The 20657-nt window shown below is 37.3% G+C and overlaps 2 protein-coding genes and 1 long non-coding RNA gene across 4 annotated transcripts; 1 reads left to right on the forward strand and 2 right to left on the reverse strand.

Moving 5' to 3' along the window:
• The first annotated feature begins 221 nt into the window (after nucleotides 1–221).
• On the forward strand, nucleotides 222–1381 carry LOC133728001 (ethylene-response factor C3). Its single transcript, XM_062155419.1, has one exon. The coding sequence runs from the start codon at nucleotides 461–463 to the stop codon at nucleotides 1265–1267; it is 807 nt and encodes a 268-aa protein (XP_062011403.1). The 5' UTR covers nucleotides 222–460; the 3' UTR covers nucleotides 1268–1381.
• Nucleotides 1382–10776: 9395 nt separating this feature from the next.
• Nucleotides 10777–13149, reverse strand: LOC133733588 (uncharacterized). 2 transcript variants are annotated; one of them, XR_009857793.1, is made up of 6 exons: nucleotides 12967–13149; nucleotides 12800–12866; nucleotides 12556–12705; nucleotides 11995–12082; nucleotides 11268–11429; nucleotides 10777–11106 (listed from the first exon to the last, which is right to left on the reverse strand). It is a non-coding gene; the product is annotated as an uncharacterized LOC133733588 (long non-coding RNA). The 2 variants fall into 2 exon arrangements; XR_009857792.1 differs by lacking the exon at nucleotides 11995–12082.
• Nucleotides 13150–19102: 5953 nt separating this feature from the next.
• LOC133733253 (pathogenesis-related genes transcriptional activator PTI5-like) lies at nucleotides 19103–19979 on the reverse strand. Its single transcript, XM_062160900.1, has one exon. It carries the CDS (start codon nucleotides 19871–19873, stop codon nucleotides 19364–19366), a length of 510 nt encoding a protein of 169 aa, XP_062016884.1. The 5' UTR covers nucleotides 19874–19979; the 3' UTR covers nucleotides 19103–19363.
• Between the last annotated feature and the right edge of the window lie 678 nt (nucleotides 19980–20657).

Raw genomic sequence — 20657 nt, forward strand, 5'->3', positions numbered from 1 at the left:
AAACATGCCAATTAAAGCTGAACTTATACTCTAGCCACCAATATAAAATGCAATATAAAACACATCTTATACTCTAGCCAGCTTTCAATTTCTTCTTCTGTTCTGTTTCTTATGCAATCACCATGAATTTCAGGAGGGGTTCTATAATATAAAATGCCAAGTACATAGAATCTACGTTGATAAAGGTGCAGAAATGATTAGAACAAGGCGGTATAGGAGACTTAATTAACACTTAAGCCCCATCTCATTTAAGCACTTAATTCCTGAAATCCTCCATAGATTTAGCAGCTGGATTGAACCGCAAGTTTCCAGCTGAGTCCTATAACTAAGCTGTTCACGCGTCTATCTTTACTTCTTTAGTGCTTCATATATTTCTCAAGTCTCACTTCACAATCTCCTCTTTCCCCTCCTTTATCTGGTTTTTGTGAATGTGAGATAGACTTGGTTTTCTTATTGAAAAATGGCTGTACATAGTGTTAATCATGATTCTGCTGCTGCACCAGAAGCTATTCTCGAGAACGTGTGGGCCAGCTTTATTGGTGTTGATGGAGGGAATCAAGAAACAAGCAACACACCAGAAATGTCGAAATCATGGGAAGAACTGCCTAGTCTTGATGGGAGAGAAGGATCAATGGAAATTCTTCAAAGGCTACCAAGTCTCGGTAGGTGGATGTCAATGGGAGCTGAGGCCTGGGAAGAGCTTCTCGACACTCACATTATTCCTTCTTGTGATATTGAAAAGTCTTGCAATGAAAAATTAGAGGGAAATGAGGATGCCAAACCGGAAGCGGAAGAGAAGGTTGAGAGAGTAGAGAAAGTGGCAACAAAGCATTACCGCGGTGTTAGGAGACGGCCATGGGGAAAATATGCAGCAGAAATTCGAGACTCATCAAGAAAAGGAGCTAGAGTTTGGCTTGGGACTTTCGAGACTGCTGAGGAGGCAGCTCTGGCATATGACAAAGCTGCTTTAAGAATCAGAGGTACAAAAGCGCATCTTAACTTCCCTTTTGAAACAGTTGCAAAGGCTATGGGACTTGAGAATTGCAGCTTCAACAATATTTGTTCCTCCACAACTTCTTCTCAGAATGGTTTGAATCCTCGTAAGAGAGGAGTGAGAGAGTGGGAAGAAAATGTTGAGGTAATGACTGGAGAACCTGCATTAAAAAGAAACGCAAGCATGGAAAAGATGTTCGGAGATGAGTTTGATGTGTTTGAATTCCAAGACCTGGGAACTGATTACTTGGACAGTTTGCTCTCTTCATTTTGACAAAAAATGACCAGATCGAGATAAGTAGAAAACTTGTACACAAACGCGTATAACGTTCTTAGCTGCCCTATAGGTAGATCTAGCAGTGTTTTCGTACTTAATCATAGAGGAAGAGTGAGCAAAACAGAACATGTCATGTCACCATATTACCATGTTATTTGCAACATTAAATCAACCAGTCTGTTCGAGTTATAAACTTATAACCTATTTTTTGTTGCATGGAACCATCTCAGTTGTTAAGGCTCCTTATCCCTAATGTGTTTAACTTCATTTTAATTATTCTCAACAGGAGAGATGTTGGCAGGTGTTTTATTTTATTTTGTTTTCCCTAACATTTTACCATATATTCATCCGAAAGCTGAACATGGAATCTGAAAAAACATACAACATCCAAAATATATCTCACAATTTTATGATGTGAGGCTTTTGTATCTTGTTATATTGTCCTTATTCTAAAAGTCACGAAAAAATAGTGTTGATCATCGATTAGCAGACTTTGCTAGCTTGTCTTATTTTGACAATATTTGGTTTGAAGAGACTCCCTCTATTATTGAGGATGTTTGTAAATTCCATAAATAATAACATCTGATGGGGCATCTACGTCCCCCTTGCAGTATTTAAATTCCATAAATAATAACATCTGATGGGGCATCTACCCCTTTTCAAACAAAATAAAACAATAAATAAATAAAGTAACGAAAAAATTTAAGAACATTGAAGTTTGGATATATTAGGTCCAACCCCTTTCACATGTAGTAATCTAACCATGATATTATAATTAAGAACGAAAAACCAATTGACAATAGATAGAGACTCAAATTCTTTGCAAAATATTTAAAGACAACACGTCAACCATAATGCCTCTAAGATTGATGATGTGGCCCATCGTAATCCCAACTTTCTTTACAACTTACAATCTCTTTTGAGCAAATGCTGAAATAACATTATAACCTGTGGAAGCAACTCGTGTGTGTGTGTGTGTATATATATATATATATATTTTTTTTTTTACCAACTCATTTATCTTAGAGAAATTTTAAATACACACTCCAAATTACTTAATACACATCCCTATTATTTTATATTTCAAATTAGATTTTATAGGTAGATTAAATGACCAAAATAGACATCTATGTATTAGAAGAAATTAAAATAATAATCATCATATCTTCCATATATTATTCTATAATTATAAAACACAATGAATTTTTATACATGGCATCCTCATTTAAAACAAGAATGAAACCATCTAATTTAAATTTTTCTTAAATAAATTGTAATTAAATGGGGTGAGAGAACATATAATTTTGAATTTTGAAATCAATGGCATTAAATGTTTTTAAAACATATCGCTTTACTACCACTTTTTAGTTCATTTTTTTTTTCTTTCTAAAAGTTATGATTAGTCAATTTATTATCTAATATAAAACATCACAAGTATAAAACTTTGTAATTGTTAATTTGTTTGACCATCCAATGACAACTTCATAGTTCCGCCATTGTGGAGAAACTACTGATGCAATTTTGGTTGAATGTTTGACTCAAAATTTTATACTTGATTAATAGGGTGTTTGGTGGATGAGAACTCAAATAATACAAAACATATTTCTAAGAATCTATTTGAAGGAACAATAATGAATCCTTATGAATTTCTCAATAACTAACACAAGTAATTAATATGGTCAATTATATATACTAATCAAATTATATAGTAGCCTTAATGTAGTTAAATAATAGTGTATTTCATGGTTTTTTAGTTTAAGGATATTTTGGGTAATTTGGGTTGTGTATTTAGTAAAATATTAGAATGAGAAATTAAATGATAAGTGTATTGAGTAAGGAGTATGTATTAAGTAATTAGGGGTGTGTATTTAAAACTTCTCTTTATCTTATTGTTTTAGCATGTGCAACTTTTTTTTCTTCTTCTTATAAGTCGGTTAGAATTAATTAATTTGTGATGCAATACACAGGATTGAGTCCTATTAGGATGTAAACTCTCATCTATTGGATCTTAGCCCAGAAGAGGCCCAGAAAGGTGTATTCTCCTTACGTGACCTTAAACTATTCATATACAGTCGTACCCAAACAAATCTACAATTGGGTCTCCAGGTTTTTTTTTTTGAATAGCGGCCTCTAGGTCTTCTTTATATTTGGTTATTACTCCGAGTCCTGCGTACTCCTTCTTCTTTCTCTCTGGTCCATAAGCAATTAACCCTAGAAAGAACCGATATGGAGCTAATAGATCATTATAAGGTTCTTGATTTACCATCGGGCGATGAAGGCGCTAAGCTTACAGAGCAAGAGATTACAAAGAGATACAAAGCAAAGGCTTTGCTCTTGCATCCAGACAAGAGGCCAGACTATCCCCTCGCCGGCGCCGAGTTCCAACAGCTCAAGGAGTCCTATGAGGTACTCAAGGACCCAGAATCCAGGAAAAATTTTCACACTCTTTTACGCCTCTATAAGATTACATTAGGTGAGGTGTTCATCTGGGCTACTGGTTTTTCATGTTTCGTGGTGGGGGGTTTGGCGGCTGCTGGTACAGTGTGTGCAGTAAATGGGACCTGTAGCCTTGTTAAGAATGTATGTGTGGGAACTGCGGATTCAATAGGCTGGGCATGCGATTCTGTGACGAGGGTAATCAGAAATAAAGAACCAGAAAATAATATCGAGGTACGTGAGAGCGTTAATCATCTCAAATTTTAGACATTTGTAAATATTAGGTATTTCCCTAATTTTTAATCATCTCAAGTTAACTTTGCTTTATGGGTTTCAGATTTTAATAAAGGACACAATTTGGATTGATACAACACTACTCATATAAGTTTCCAGTCTAAAAGTTAATAAGAGATATCCAAAATCCCAAATTATTTTATTTTTGTTTTTCAGCTGATTTTGTCTCTTTTTTTTTTTTTCTGCTTTAGGAATGGGAGATGATTTAACAGCAGATATAGCACGAACTGAGTGCAGCAATGTTACGGGAATGTGAGAGGTAAAAATATGTGAAGTCAGAGAGATGAATTGTGTAGCAGTATTAGGTTTGTTTTGCCTTTAGACATGATATTAGCCAAATCGATCTCTGGTTCCAGTCTCAGAATCCTTTGGCCAAAGGATTGAATTTTCATTATCTCAATATTCTATATGGACTGAATTACTTTTTATGCATTTTGCCGGTGTAATATTAGTGAATTTGTTATCATTGTTCTAAATTTTTATTAAAGATTATGATTCATGCTTGAATAAAATACCTGGCTAACCCATGGAGACATATAATACTTGTGTATTCATATTTCATAATGGTTTGCTTATATAAGCCATCCATCATGGTTACATACAAAAACCTCTATATGCACCTGTTAATAGCAAGCTATGTGACTTAACACTTGCTCCATCACATCCAAAACCAATTGGCAATGGATGGAGTGGCCCAAACCCTTATAAACCCATATGCAAGGTCCCATTTTTCCCATGTGGGATGTATATATTCTCAACACGCCCCCGCACGTGTGGCGAATTTTCAAGCCATACACGTGGACAACTTTGGGTGATGTGGAGCCCGTGTTGCCGTGAGGCATGCACACATGGGTAACCCGCTCTGATACCATGATAAAGTAATCTGGGGTTCACATCCAAAACCAATTGGCAATGGATGGAGTGGCCCAAACCCTTATAAACTCATATGCAAGGTCCCATTTTTCCCATGTGGGATGTATATATTCTCAACACAAACGATATCAAATTAGTGATTTGTTATTTCGGTACATTTATAACTAGGATGTACAAACTTTGGGTTATAATTTTTATTTTTGTCTTTTTGTAACTTATACATGCACTAAAACTTTGACTAATTAGCTCTTTCAATTGGTAACGATGAGGCAACAAGTTCAGCATGGCCTTAATTAGTACCCAGCATTCGAAAAGTAGCTAGCCAAGGCAACTTCTTTGGCAGTGTTAAACGTGCTTAGCCATACTCGCATATCTTGTCGCACAGAGCCGCGGATTTCATCTGCATACAATTTTCCCCATGAATTGAAGCTCCTTAAGATTTACTTTGTTTAGTTTTCTATTTTGTTTAGATTTCATTTCCTTAATATTGAATAGCAAGATGGAGTAAAATTTAGATTTCCTAGTTTGGTTATTCCTTATTGTAATAGGCTTAGTTTTATTCCTTTTAGATTTTTGGTTAGCGCTCGATATAAGGCTTCTCTCCTTGGTTTGTAATTCAGGCCGGATTCAACTCAATAGATAGAGAACTAAAAATTCAAGAAATTTCTTCTTCTTCCTTTCTTTCTTTCTCAGTCCGTAAAGCTTTTGTTCCACTATACAAGTACCGAGATGGGGGTTAAAGTAGATCATTATAAGGTTCTAGATTTACCCTCTGGTGAGGAAGGTGCTAAGCTCACACACAGAGAGATTTTGAAGGCATACAGAGCAAAGGCGTTGCTGTTGCATCCAGACAAGAGACCAGACTATCCCGGCGCCAACGCCGAGTTTCAACAGCTCAGTTCATCCTATGAGATTCTCAAGGACCCGAAATCCCGGGCAGAGTTCGACGCTGCTCTAGAGCTCGACAACACTCTAGAGCTCGAGAAGGAGTACAATGAACTGAGTCTTGTTACTATGTTGATTCTGGTTGCTGCTCTTTCCATTTTGTATGTGAGACAAGTGGGAATTTCAATGGCTAAACGCACCGTGTATGCAGCGGTGTATGTAGTACATTGGATATATAGCCTTGTTAGGAATGTGTGTCTACACTACTAGAATAAGTGAATCACTCGACACTTATCAGACAACACATCAATTTTTGTTGTTGTCTGAATTAATCAGACGACATATTTTTTAAACCTGTCGTGTATCCTCTCCTCAGCCAACACATAACCATAAAGATGGAATTTGGTGAAATTGACAAAATCTCGGACAACAGTGACAACGACATCTGTTGTCTGAGTAACTGAACAAAAAAAATCGGGTTTACTGATTTGATTGGGTTTTCTGATACTGTACGTTGTTTCTTATTGATTGAGTTTCTGATGGTGAGATTCCAGATCTGGGAGTGAGATATGCTTAGATCTAAAAGGATTTGGAAGAAGTACCCATGGCTGATCGATGCTCTACCTCAGAGCTGATGCAACCAAAGGATTTCCTAGGGGCTAGCTATCACTATATATGATTCAAGGGGAATGCTCAAAACTGTAAGTAAAAACTTTGGGCTATATTTTAATTTTGAGTTGATATCTGATTTGCTTTCTAATTAGCTAAAAACTACAAGATTGTTTTAACCAGAAGTTAGTCTTATTGAATTATGCATTCCTTGTTTTGGGTTTGAACATCTGTTGTTTGACAAGTAACATAGGAACAAAGGAAGGCGATAATTAGACGGCTGGATTGGTTAAGTATTGCGTTTCCATATGTTAAAAAGTTAAAAAGAGACTTTGTTTCTCAGGTGTAACCTCATATAGTTGGGGCCTTGAATAATTAATCTGGTAATCTATCTTTGTCCTTTTTGCATGAGTAGATTACTTATTCACTTTTTGATTAACATTTCATACCAAATCAATTTTTGGACTGTTAGACCAGTGAGACTAGATGCTCTCATCTAGTGAAGGTCTAGTGAAGATCCACCTCTTAAAGGCAATTGAATGAGATTTGGCTCAAGCCACGTTTTAGTAGTTTAATATCTTCATGTTGACATCAATTATACACCAAGACTGTTTCTCTCACAAGTAGAGAATATGGTTCATATTTCCTAGATTGCGTGAATCTTTGATTATCTAACTGATGATAACTCTTAACCCTTATTTTGTTGATTGTTGGCTTAGTTTTTGCCATCTCTGCAAGAAAATTGATAAGAATGCGATGGAACAACCAAAGCTACTATAATGAATATGAAGCTAAGACATCACTCGGACTGTTCATTATAAGAGCTTACGGGGAAAATTCCTAAGAGGATCCATAAGGCTATGATGGAGAAACATAAGGGTGATGAGCATCTAAATGATATTTGTTGGAGCTGTATATTGCTTTTGGTCTTCCCAGAATTATTACTTTACTTCCAGTTTAACTGCCATTCATGATTCAAGGTATATACATTTTGTTCAGGTTGCCCTAGAGTCATATATTCAACAAATTTTCCCATAAGTTCCAAATAATTGAACAAAAATGATGGTTTGTGACTAAGAATTGGAATATCTTAACTTTGTTATAATGAGTTTGTGATCATAGTGATGATATGCATTCTGATTGTTCCAATCAATTATCTTAACTTGTTCGCTTTACTTTTATATAGACAATATCTTTCGATCATGAACATGGACACTCTGACTTTGTTTAATAGATGGTTTGGAATACAGCTGAATCCTCAGTCTATGGGCATCGACCTTAAGTAAGTAATCTTGTCTAGTAAGTGGTTTGAAAGAAAGGATGCTGGTAGGTCTTTCACACATACATACATATGTGTGTATTTTATTTTATTTCTCTTTGCATACACAATATTAGGCTATATGCTTGTAACCTTGACTACCCTAGATGCCATTTTTGTGTCCCTTGTGCTCTGGTGATAGTTATCTTTGGCTTGGATATATACTACATCTAGGAAAAAATGGGATTGAACATTGCCGTATTGCTTGGAAGTAAATGATAAACCTAAGATGCGTCAGGACTTCAAGATATGTATTAGGTGTTAGGCAATGTACAATTAGGTGAAGTAGTAGAATATTCACAGATTGATTAAGTTGGAATTGATTATTTTTGCAAGTGAAGGTATTAGATTACTGGTCTTTATTTTCCTTGCATAATTGTGATTATGTTCTAGCTAGGCTTCTAGTTTTTTCTTCATCATCTTACTATGCTTTCTTCTGTTAATGCGTTTGCTGATAGAAACTCTTTAAGTTTGGGCACTAATGCTTTGGAATTCAACTTCTCTTTAGCAGTTTCATGAATCCTTCAATTTGTTTTACTTGACAGGTATTATTCAGAATCTTATTGAAAGAAAGCAACTGATTAATGCTGTTACATTTATCTGCACCTTCAAGCAAATTGACAAGTTTTCCCTAGTACCACTCTTGAAAGAATTTTCCAATTTGGTAGTCTTCGACATTTAGGTGGGATTGAGTATGTATTTCATGCCTGATTTGATATATGTATATTGGGTATGTTTTGTACACTGATAGAAGTACTATATATGACAATTATATTTTGTATATTGAGGTTAGGAAATGAATAATGATTGCCACGATAAAATTCATAATGATAAAGCAACCAAATAAAGTCAGAAATTCATTCAGACAACACATTCGTAAAGCAGCCAAATAATTCGTGTTGTCTGAGGTTCATTCGAGACAACATATGTACCCAGCACATTGTTATTTTAAATGCATTTCAGACAACATAAACAAAAAGTATGTGCAGTATGAGGTTCATTCAAGACAACAGATGCATCCAACACGTTGTTATCTTAAATGCATTTCAGACAACAACAATGAATGAAACATGCTTGTTCGATATATATTTGAGACAACAGAGGCAAGATGAAATCATGTTTGAGGTTCATTCCAGACAACAACATTCACGTATTGTTGTTGTTGGAGATTCATCTGACACAACACAATCTTAAGAACACAGTTGTCTTAAAATAATTTCACTCAACACCAAAATAACAATTGTTGTCTAAGTCAACACATATTAGGTTTTGAGTAAATTCAGACAACAAATATTTCATTATAAATGTTGTGTGACTGAGAAACAGGCAACTGTTATCGACAGTTGTCTGAATAGGGTCAATCAAACATCAGGCTACTAGACAATAGCAGGTTTTTCATTCAGACAACTGTCGTTCAACAGTTGTCTGATTAACTTTGTGGTGTAGTGGTGGGAACCATGGGTTTAATAGGCAGGGTATGCAATCATCTGACAAGTGGTTTCCAAAACAGAGAATTAGAAAGGAGAACGTAAAGATCTTGTTTATGATTATGATTAGACTTTACTATAATTCTGATTCGTAATTACCAACAATGTAGAGTTTTTATCACCACTAGGGTCAAAACTTTCTTGCATCGGACAAAATGATACCTAAATTTTTTAAAACAAATCAACTTGATACCCAGCTTTCATAAGTGATCAAAATGATACCTAAAGTTTTAAAAACAAATCAATTTGATATCTCGGTTTATTTTTTGTAACTTTTTGTTAAAATTGATCACGTGTGGTGCGGTGTTTTATGGGGTTATAATAATAGTTTACAAAAAACCTGTTTTTCAATTATTATGATTATTTTTTTTTGAATAATGGCGTTTGGAACCCAGTCAAGCTGGGAGGCTCATCCCCACGCCCATGTTATTATTTATAATATTTTGTCTCACAGGGGGGGACGTAATACCTGTACCCCGAGCAGACATAGTTGCGTTACATGTATCCTCATAGAGGATGTCCTGTAAGAAAGCAGGAGCCTCAACTATAGAAAGATCCACAACATGATCTAAACTAGCAAAGTGGGTTAATCGATGTGCCACACTATTTGCCACACTCATTATTTTTTTATTTTACTTTGTTAATTCTCTTCTTCTTCTATCTCTACCTCTCTCTCTCTCTCTTCCCATTTTTCTTTGTTTCTTTAGAAGTTGGGAAACATCCGAATTTTATTTGTTTCTACGATTGATGGTAGAAATGAAAATTGAATGGAAGATTTTTTTAATTCTATAGAAGAAGAAGATTGGGTTATAGATGGTTGATGGCTTCTGACCACAAATCACTTCAATTTTTAGACTTGATTTTGCATTGAGTAGTGTTACGTACACCAAAAAGTTATACAAAAAACTAATAACAAATTATGTGGCGTCCTACATGGTAACTACCACGTCATCACGTTCAAATTGAACAATTTTCAGCATATCTAATTCTTTTTTATTTTCATATTAGCCTAAAAATGTAAAAATAATAATCATAATAATAAAATAAGCTCAACGACATAAACGGATCACGGCCAATAGATAAACTGATCGACAAAAACCGTAATCTGGATATAGAGCTAGATTATACCCAGATCTATACATGGATTGCTTTTTATCATTGTATTGTCTATGGCGTCATCATAGATGCAAAAAGGCAAAACATACACGTTATAAAGAGACTTAAGTCAATCAAAGATGATTCTTGATTCCTGGTTAATTCAATGTTATTGACTATCACCACTACAATTATAAGCTACAGCCACGTCCCATGTTCGTGGCTTTATACAGAAAACGACAAGCAAAAGACACATTTATTCGTGTCCAATACCCAGAGCCACGCTGCAGCCACTTTTAAAGATGTCAGTGCGCTGTGGAGCGGTTGCAATCCTTCAAATGTGCCACATTCCAACTCTTTCGTGGGTATGACTATGAGGGGACCCACAATTATGTGTGCCAATTCTAAACTATTTTAACAATATTTTATTGGGTTCAATACCCACCATCAATACAAACCGTGACTATCTCTATTTGCAATTTAAAAAAAATATTAAATAAAAAGATGCATAAAATTAATTATTCCAAAATATTTAATTATAAAATTCCAGAAACCATTCAATTACAACTTCAGATTTCTCTACATATGAAAGAAACAAGTGCATTTCACTAATAATTATGGTACCAAGGATCAAACTGTAAAACATGAAAATCAATTGCCAACTTCAAGCAACCACATAATAATGCATACAGAACCTAAGAATATTTTGTCTACAAACTTTGCCTCATTTATGCAGCAACCTTATCTGCAATTCTCTTAATAGCGCCTTCTTGATATCCTAGAACAACTACACTAGCTGAGCCAAATTTAACAGCAAAGCCCAACGAGCATTTTCACATCTGTAGGATCAATCATGGGTAATCAGTTGCTAAAAATAACTAGCACAGCAAACCACTAGCACCATAGTGCAAAGCAATGAGTATGTAGTTTATAATTTGAGGTTAACATATTTAAACTTAAAAAGACCACTTTAAAGCATGTAAAGATGAGGGAAACATACCACTACATATCACATTTATGTTATGAGGTACATCATCTTAGCAACTCGACAACTCCATATCACATTTATGTTATGAGTTCTGGTGCAGGAAGCTTCCCTAACTTCAGATAGTCATCAGGGGTTTGCACACCACGATCAATATCATCACAGTTCAAATAGCATCTGAATTGATAGGACAGCAGTGAAAAAAACTTAATCAGAATAATAGATTGATGTATGTTGAAAGCCAAGTCACCAAAAAAGAATTGACTAAACACATAATCTCAATAGATAACTTGATACACATAATAGTTTGCTTGTAAATATGCATTGCATCTATGAAGGTTAATCAAACCACATAGAAATTTAAAGAAAATTGTCAACAAGTTTTATCTCATAGTTTGAATCACAATATAGGTATCAAGATATTTTCCATCCTTTAGCATGTCCAAAAGAGCTTCCATCACCTAGCAGTAGTAAACAAATGAAATAAACAACTTGAAAATCAGATGTTTTTTATGTGTTAGGACCATTAATCAATCTTTATAGTGGAAATGATAAGGTAATCATATTAAGCATTCTAATTTAGGTGAAAACTGTCATGTAAAGGCAGACAAGCATTAAGTTCTAGTTTGTCATGCATAGATACAGGTATTTCCACACAAGTCAAAGTTCAAGGTAACTGAGAATTTGACATGAACTTTAAGAAACAAGTTTATTTCTGGACTCTTATAATCAATAAGCATACCCGAATGTTATTGTTACATCATCTTAGCAAGGTTCACCAATTAGGATTCCCATGCATTTAGATCATAGAACAATTATGTGGCTAAACTCTGAAATAACCAGGAACAACCATTAATCAGTCATGACGCTAAAGTAAAAATAATGTTTCATTCAGAAAACACAATTTATATGAGGATGATCCTCCTTAAATTTCAGAGGTAAGGAATTGAAATTACAATACTTAAAACACAAATGCAAACCAAGATTTGAAAACCATATCTGAATTCACAGGAAAAAAAGATAGATTGAGCAATTACTTGTTAGTTTTTACAGGGATTACCAAACATTTTTTTTTTCCGAACTAAATTGGGTTAATTCAATCTGACCCAGAATCTAAAATGTAAAATCAAATACATGGAAAGACAATTTCTAAACTTTACAGATAAGCACAAGACCAAAAACTGAAATGCAGAATGGGAAAGATCTTGAATCATTACGAGTCTGAGGAGAGCAAGAAAGATCGAGAAGGGGGGAAAGATATCATGCACTCGTAGAAAAGAGGGAAAGATCTGAAGTTCTGAACCTTTAAGAACTTTCAAGATGGACTCGCTCCAGCTTGGCTTGGCTTGGCTTCCACCATATGGGAAGATCTGGACTTGGCGGTGTATGCCTTCCATGGGTGGCGGCTAGGTTTGGTTTGGAAGGGAGAGGGAATTTGGGTGAGACAATGAATCTGTAGACAACCATTTTCATTAAAAACATATGAGTAGCACAACTAAATCTCAATAAAATCAAAGCATCAGATTAAAAATAAATAAATAAATAACCTAGATCAGAAGATGGCTGCCTGATGTGGCTTTCTCTACTTGCAGAACCCAATCAAAAACAGAAAACCTAATATCGATTACCAACCAGGACATGAGAATCTAACAATTGAAATGGAGGGAGAAAAAAGGAAAGAAAAAAGAAAAGAAAAAGGAGCTCCGGTCCTTACCAGAAAAGATTCCATTGGTTGGTGACTGATATGTAGTTCGGCATGCTCATGGAGTGCCATAGAAATGGATTCAGATGGGTTGGTTGGTAGATCTGAGAAGAACATTTGATTCAACACAGGCAAAAACACAGAGAGAGAGAGAGAGAGAGAGAGAGGGAGAGAGCTGTTTTGCAGAAGTATAGATTTAATTTGGCGAAGTGGGGAAAAGCTTTTCTAGCTCTTAATTATTTATTTATTTTGCAAGCATACAGATGTCACCCATTCGCTACTCTCATTGTAGGGAGAAATTTGATTTTTATTAAATTCTTAACTTTTGTATGAGAAGAGAATTAATAAATGGTGAAAGGTAGGGCCCCCGCCATTTTGGGTAGGGAAACAAGAATCAAAAACTATAAAATATTGGATCTCCACTATTTCTAATTATAAGTGGAATGAATGGAAGCAAATGGGCAAATCTGAATCTGAATAGACGAATTTATACATCAAAAACCCTAAGCGCCGCCTAGATAGCTACGTCGCCACCAAGCCTAGTGCAACCATTCCTCCGTCCGGCCATGCTTCAAGGAAATATCCTTGTATGGAACTGTCGTGGGATTGTAAACTTTGAATCACAGAGAGCCCTAATTGATATTGTCCAAGCACGAAGACCCAGCATCATCTTTCTCGCTGAAACCCTAGCCCAAAAAGACCATATCAACGCTCTCACGAGAAAGCTTGGCTTCCAAGACAACATTTGTTACCCACAAGAACGGGAATCACAAGGAGTTGCTTTGATCTGGAATCAAGATACACATGTTGATTTACGATCTCGATCGGCCAACCATATTGATGTCATAATAGGCAAAGTGGAAGATGCCCAAAAATGGCGTTTTACTGGAATATATGGTATTGCTGCGAGAGGAGGGAGACACAGAACATGGTCACTTATCAGATCATTGGCATCTGAACACTGCCCTCTTCCTTGGCTCGTGGCAGGGGATTTCAATGAAATCATGTCTAACCGAGACAAATCTGGAGGCCATCTGAGAGCAGCTGCACCCATGGCTACTTTTCGAAGAACAATGGCTGATTGTAATCTTCTTGACATGGGATTTGTTGGTAGTCGCTTCACTTGGAGTAATCGATATACAAAAGAGCGTCTTGATCGAGGTTTTCACACGCCACAATGGCGTGCTCTATTCCCATACAGCAGAGTCATCACCCTCAACCCTAGTGAGTCGGATCATAACCCTCTTCTTATCGTGGTCAGTGCATCCAAACTAACAGGAAGGAAAACTGCTAAACTTTTTCGGTTTGAGGAGTGTTGGCACGACAGCCCTTCATGTGGAAACATTATCAAGCAATTTTGGGCCACTCCTACTACTGGTAATGCCCTACAGCAAGTACTACTAAAGATCAAGAAAACAGGCAATGAGTTAATGCAGTGGCACAAGACTGAGTTTGATCATCAAAAGGCTGAACTTCGAATCATTCAAGAGAAGTTAAATGATCTTATGCGCTTACCATACTCCTCCGAGCAATATGAGGAACAGAGAGTATTACATATCAAACATAGTCAACTGTTAACTCAACAGGAAAAATATTGGAGACAAAGGTCTAGGGCTATTTGGCTTAAGGATGGAGATCGCAATTCTGCTTACTTTCACAGGAAAGCCACCAATCGGCGAAGCAAAAATTTAATTCGTGGTCTAAATGATGAAAGCAATCAATGGCAGTCTGAACCGCAAGAAATTGACAGACTCTTACTCTCATACTTCTCCCAAGTCTTCTCAACTGATGGTTGTGAGACAGATGCACTTTCTTCAATAATAGCGGCAACACCACAGAAAGTCACACCTGAAATGAATCGCGCACTCATGCAGCCTTATACCGAAGAGGAGATCAAGTTAGCTCTCTTCCAGATGCACCCCTCCAAAAGCCCTGGACCAGATGGTATGTCCCCTTTTTTCTATCAAAAATATTGGAGCATTGTTTGCAATGATGTTTACTTGGCAGTATGTAGCTTTCTGGAATCTGGAGAACTTGGTACCAACATCAACTATACTTATCTATGCCTCATACCAAAGATTAATGATCCTAAGGAGGCAGCACATTTCCGACCAATAGCTCTCAGCAATGTTATTTGTCGGATTGCATCAAAAGTTGTAGCAAACAGACTTAAACGATGGCTTCCTCATATAATCTCTCCTCTTCAGAGTGCGTATGTTCCAGGCCGAATCATCTCTGACAATACCTTGGTTGCAAATGAAGTAGCACACTTCCTGCACAAATTAAGGCATCAAGACACTGGTTTCTTCTCTTTAAAGTTAGATATCAGTAAGGCATATGACCGCCTTGAGTGGGCTTACATCCAGGCAATCCTGACAAAGCTTGGTTTCCATCCTATCTGGATCAATATGATAATGGCTAATGTTAAATCTGTGACCTACTCTATTCTAAAACAGGGTGAGCCTACTCCTTCCATCACACCTTCCCGAGGAATCAGGCAAGGTGATCCGTTGTCACCATACATTTTTATTCTCTGTGCTGAGGGCCTCTCTGCACTTATTACCCATGCGGTTCAATCCCACTGCATCACTGGCCTCAAAATGTGTCCTCTAGCGCCCACACTACATCACATTTTCTTTGCTGATGACAGCCTACTCTTTGGTACTGCCACAATGGAAGAGTGTGTTGCCTTCAAACAAATTCTGTTGACTTATGAGAAGGCTTCTGGTCAAAAAGTTAATTTCCAAAAAAGTAGTATGGTTTTTAGCAGGAATGTCAACCTGGAGCTTCAACATCATTTGGCATCCATCCTTGCAGTCCGCAGAGTGGAAGAGCATGATAAGTACCTCGGACTACCATTGAGAGTTGGCAAGTCTAAAACTGCAAAGTTCGCCTACATCAAAGAAAAATTGTCCAAAAGGCTAATAAGCTGGAAAGGCAAAATTCTTAGCTGTGCCGGGAAAGAAATTCTCATCAAGGCCATTGCTCAAACAATGCCACTGTATGCAATGAACTGCTACTTACTTCCTAAAAGCCTTTGTGATGACATTCATCAACTATGTGCCTCGTTTTTTTGGGGTGATAATGATGGAAAAAAGAAAATTCATTGGCGGAGTTGGGAGAGGCTGTGCTTAACTAAACAGGAGGGAGGTATGGGTTTTAAGAATCTGTATGCTTATAATATTGCTATGCTTGCCAAGCAAGGGTGGAGACTTATCTCCAACCCTCAGTCTCTCATTGCCAGGCTATATAAAGCAAAGTATTTTCCAAACTGCTCCTTTTGGAATGCAGACATTGGGGACTCCCCATCCTTCTCTTGGAGGAGCATTTTACAGGGCAGACAAGTGCTGCAAGCAGGAGTTCAATGGAAGATTGGGGATGGAACTCAAGTAGATATATGGAATGATAAGTGGCTCCCGTTAACAATACCAAACTCATTGATTAGGCCACCCAATACGGAGTGCAGTATGGTGGCTGATCTAATTGATGCTTCAAGTAGGCAATGGAAGGCTCCCCTCATTTATCGACTCTTTCCTAACCATGTTGCAGAACGCATTCCACTTGGGAGAAACCCTAGCCCTGATAGACTTATATGGAGCCCCGAAAAGAAAGGATACTACTCTGTGAAAAGTGCTTATTGGATTGCTCGTATGGAAGTAATGCAACATGTTTTAGCAACTCCTTCATCAGGAGACCCTTATACTGCACTGTGGAAAAGCATTTGAAAGGCGAAGGTCCCTGGCAAGGTCAGTATTTGTGTATGGAGGGCCTGCAACAACTTGCTTGCCACACGAGACAGATTACTTCTTAAGGGCTACACTGGGGAAGTACACTGTTTATTATGCCCGCATGGCATAGAGGATGCACGTCACTTATTCTGCCAATGCCCCACGGCTACAACAATTCTAGCTGCACCTCCTTTCAACCTACAAACTGACTTAATCTCTGGTGGCACTTTCAAAGAGTGGATGTTGGACAGAGCCCTTACGTTGAGTGGGGAGGTATTTGCCAAACTAATGATTATTCTCTGGGCTCTCTGGAAAAACAGAAACAATGTTCTTTGGAACGGTACACAACAAACAGCTCAAGATATTACCCTTGGCAGTTTTGCTTGGTTGGAGGAATTTCAGAAAGCTCGGGCTACCACCTCTCAAACCATAAAGCAACCTCGCCGCTTTTGGAAACCGGCTGCTTCTGGGGGACTCAAGTTGAACGTAGATGCATCGTACTTGCCTAACCAAACCCGAGGTGGGGTAGGAGGAGTACTGCGTAATGCAGCTGGACAGGTAGTCGCTGCTTTTGCTGGCCCCATTCTGCACGCTGCCTCTCCTAAACAGAGTGAACTATATGCTCTACGAGCCGGTCTCGACCTCCTGATTTCCTTACAGATACAGAACGTCACTGTTGAAAGTGACTGTACTGAAGCACTTGCAGAAATCTCTTGTGTGGATCATAGTCTGCTGGCTAATGGTGGCTTGGTTGATGATATTAAGAGAGCTATATCTCTTATTCCTCGAGTTCAAGTGCAGCATGCACCTCGTTCATGCAACTTGGTTGCGCATCGCCTAGCGGGAATAGGTTTTGAAACCACCCATCACTGGGTATGGATAGACCAAACCCCTGAGTGTATTCAGGATGTTGTAACCTATGATTGTAATCACCTCACTTGAGGCCTATTTCAATTGAAAGTTCGTTCGTTGATTCAAAAAAAAAAAAAAAAATGGGCAAATCTGAAGCATATCTCCACGTTTATTTTGACTGTGGCAAACCATCCGTGGCTGTTGCCCGGATTTGTTGTAGTGTATCTTTAGGGCAGACCAACTTAATCAATGTACTGGAACTATGATTGATTGTGGGTTCACCGATGAGGTCAATAATGAGTGGATATTGTGTGCTAAGCTAGCTAGTTGCACTTGTTTCTTCTTTATTCAACTATTCCAAACAGTAAGCGTTCGTCAGGTTCGAGAACACCCCACAACCTCGCACGAGTTCTCAAATTGAACTCTGGTAGCCATGGCTAAACGCAGAGTCAACGGCGATTGAATGGAACTTCAATTTCAGTTGGAATCGCAAGCACTAATGGAGTTAGCTAGGGTTTCAGACTACAGAAGGAAACAATCCTATCAAACAAACAACAATTCTTTTTAACGAAGCAGAAAAATAGATGATGTGAGGGACTGGGAAGGCAAAGAGAACAAACTCATCAGAAATTGTGCACTAAGATGAAGAGATAATCCAGGCCAGTTGATGTGAAATTTTCTGGAGAAGTATTTTTGATAACCAACCAACTTAATCTCTTAATTCATCGATAATATCAATTTTCTAATAAACAACATATCAAAATAATTTTTTTATTTTAATTATTGATTTTTTTATATATATATTTTTAAAAAGAGGATCAAAGGGTTTCACTCATGCCCCCATTGTGACTCGAACCCATGACTTCGTACATAGGTAGTGGGCGCTCTAACCACTGAGCTAACATTTTTATTTTAGATTAAAAAGGAATTTGATAGAAAGACATGCCGGAAATTATGAAGTTTTGGATGATGATGTGGCATGTGCCACATCATTTGGTATAGATTTTTTGTATAATTTTTTGGGATCTTAAGCATTTTCTTTATGCATTTGATTTAACAAAGAAGTTAAAAAAAATAAACCGAGGTATCAAGTTGATTAATTGTTTTTAAAACTTTAGATATCATTTTGATCACTTATGAAAGTTGGGTATCAAGCTGATTAGTTTTAAAAAATTTAGGTATCATTTTTATCACTTTTAAAAGTTGGGTATCATTTTGTCCGGTGCAATAAAGTTTTGACCCTAGTGGTGATAAGAACTCAAAAATATATATAATATTCAAAATATACGTAGTTTTCAAAAACACATTTGCATTCAGAAGTTTTTGAAAGAAAAAGAGAAAAAAAAAATAGACAATTAGTTTTGAATCGAAAAGTTTTATACATACAATTTTTTGTATAATTAATTAGATACTTGCTTTCTTCTTTCAAATCATAGGTTCCTCAAATATTAGAAGCATAGAATGAAAGTAAATTTGTACCACCACATTCCGCAAGGCAAGGCACACAAGAATACCGAAATCCAATCAACATGCTCAAATTTTTGCTACTGTACGTATCAAGCAGGAAATTCAATCAACCAATTTAAATTCATTGCAAACTTTGCTGACCCTCTTATTACAATAATAAAATACATTTTTGTAGCCTTTGTTGTTGGCCTACACAAACTATGAAAAACTAGACTAATCTATATTTAGTCTATGCACATGCTTTGACTAGAAGAGAGAGTAGCTTGTCAAAGGAAGAAAAAGTATATCACACCTGCAATCCTTGATACCTCACATTCGAAATTGAAAAGAACCTGATCGAAATCAAAACCTCTCTAGGTGATCTAACGCTGCATATGTCGTGCCTTCACCGTAGTAGTTGTGTTCCTCTCAGACTCTGATATTTTTGGTGCCTCCGTAGTAGTACTAGTATTGCTGGGTACACTAAAACTTGGCTGAACTCTTTCAATTGACAACGAAGCAACAAATTCAGCTGGGAAGTTGAGTATGGCCTTACTACCTCTCATTCGAAAAGCAGCTTGATCATATGCCAAGGCAGCTTCTTCGGCCGTGTTAAACGTGCCTAGCCATACACGTGCACCGTGTCGCGCAGAGTCGCGGATTTCAGCTGCGTATTTACCCCATGGACGACGTCTCACGCCTCTATAGTGCTTCTTTCCGAGGTTCTTAACAGGTTTGAGGCCGTTGGAAGTCGATTGGTGATTCGGGATTTGGTGTGTTTCAGGCAAGGATGAGTGGTTCAGAGCCATGGCTTCGTTTAGAGCTTGGCATATGACCATGTCTTGTGAGTCGTTCTCATTTAATGGAAGCTCATGTTGGGAAGCTAAAACCATTGCTAGCTGCCTATTCCTCCCAAGATATGAATTGGGAAAGATGTTGAAAAGATTTTGGTATGGAACTCTAGACTTGTATCTAACTTTGGACTAAAATAATTGGGGTCAAAGAATTTATATTGGCACGAGTATTTTGAGAGCAACCAGAGGTAATGGACTAGTTTAATTTCCCCTCCCCCCCCCCGATTGCGATGTGATGAACGACTTTGCCCTTCACAGCCTCTAATATTGCAATTATACCTTCTCCCTAGTTGAAATATAGGAGACGGTTTTCGAGAGTGACACAATGTTATCGACTTTTGAAGTTTTCACGCTTGCATCAAAAGATTCCTTCAATTTACTGTGCAATAGAATGTCTTTTTCTTTTGATACACAGGGGAGGGCCAAAAGCTTATCACTTAGGAAGTGTGGTAATAGAACTTTCGATGAGAAATACTACTAGACTCAAGTTATTTCACTTTCTGCATTTGATTAAGTTTCGGATTAACCTAATTCTAACTTACTTCCCTATTAGTATGAATTTCTAAATGGGCAGGCTTCTTTTGAAAGCTCTTTGTTACCATTCTGATTAAAACAAAAGTAGTAAAATCAATCAAGGTCATGTTTGTCATCAAGAATAAATTTACTCGGGACAAACCCTAGAGAGACCGCCGCCATGGGTATGCGTCTCTGCAACTTCCTCCATCTCCGATGGAGCAAAATTCCGGCACTTCCCCTGGTGTCGCAGCTATCGAGCACGGTCCAGGCCGTCTCCCCCTTTTTCTCTGCTCTTCTCCAGAAGTCG

This window comes from Rosa rugosa, chromosome 2, assembly GCF_958449725.1.
Source record: "Rosa rugosa chromosome 2, drRosRugo1.1, whole genome shotgun sequence".
Classification (NCBI taxonomy): Eukaryota; Viridiplantae; Streptophyta; class Magnoliopsida; order Rosales; family Rosaceae; genus Rosa; species Rosa rugosa.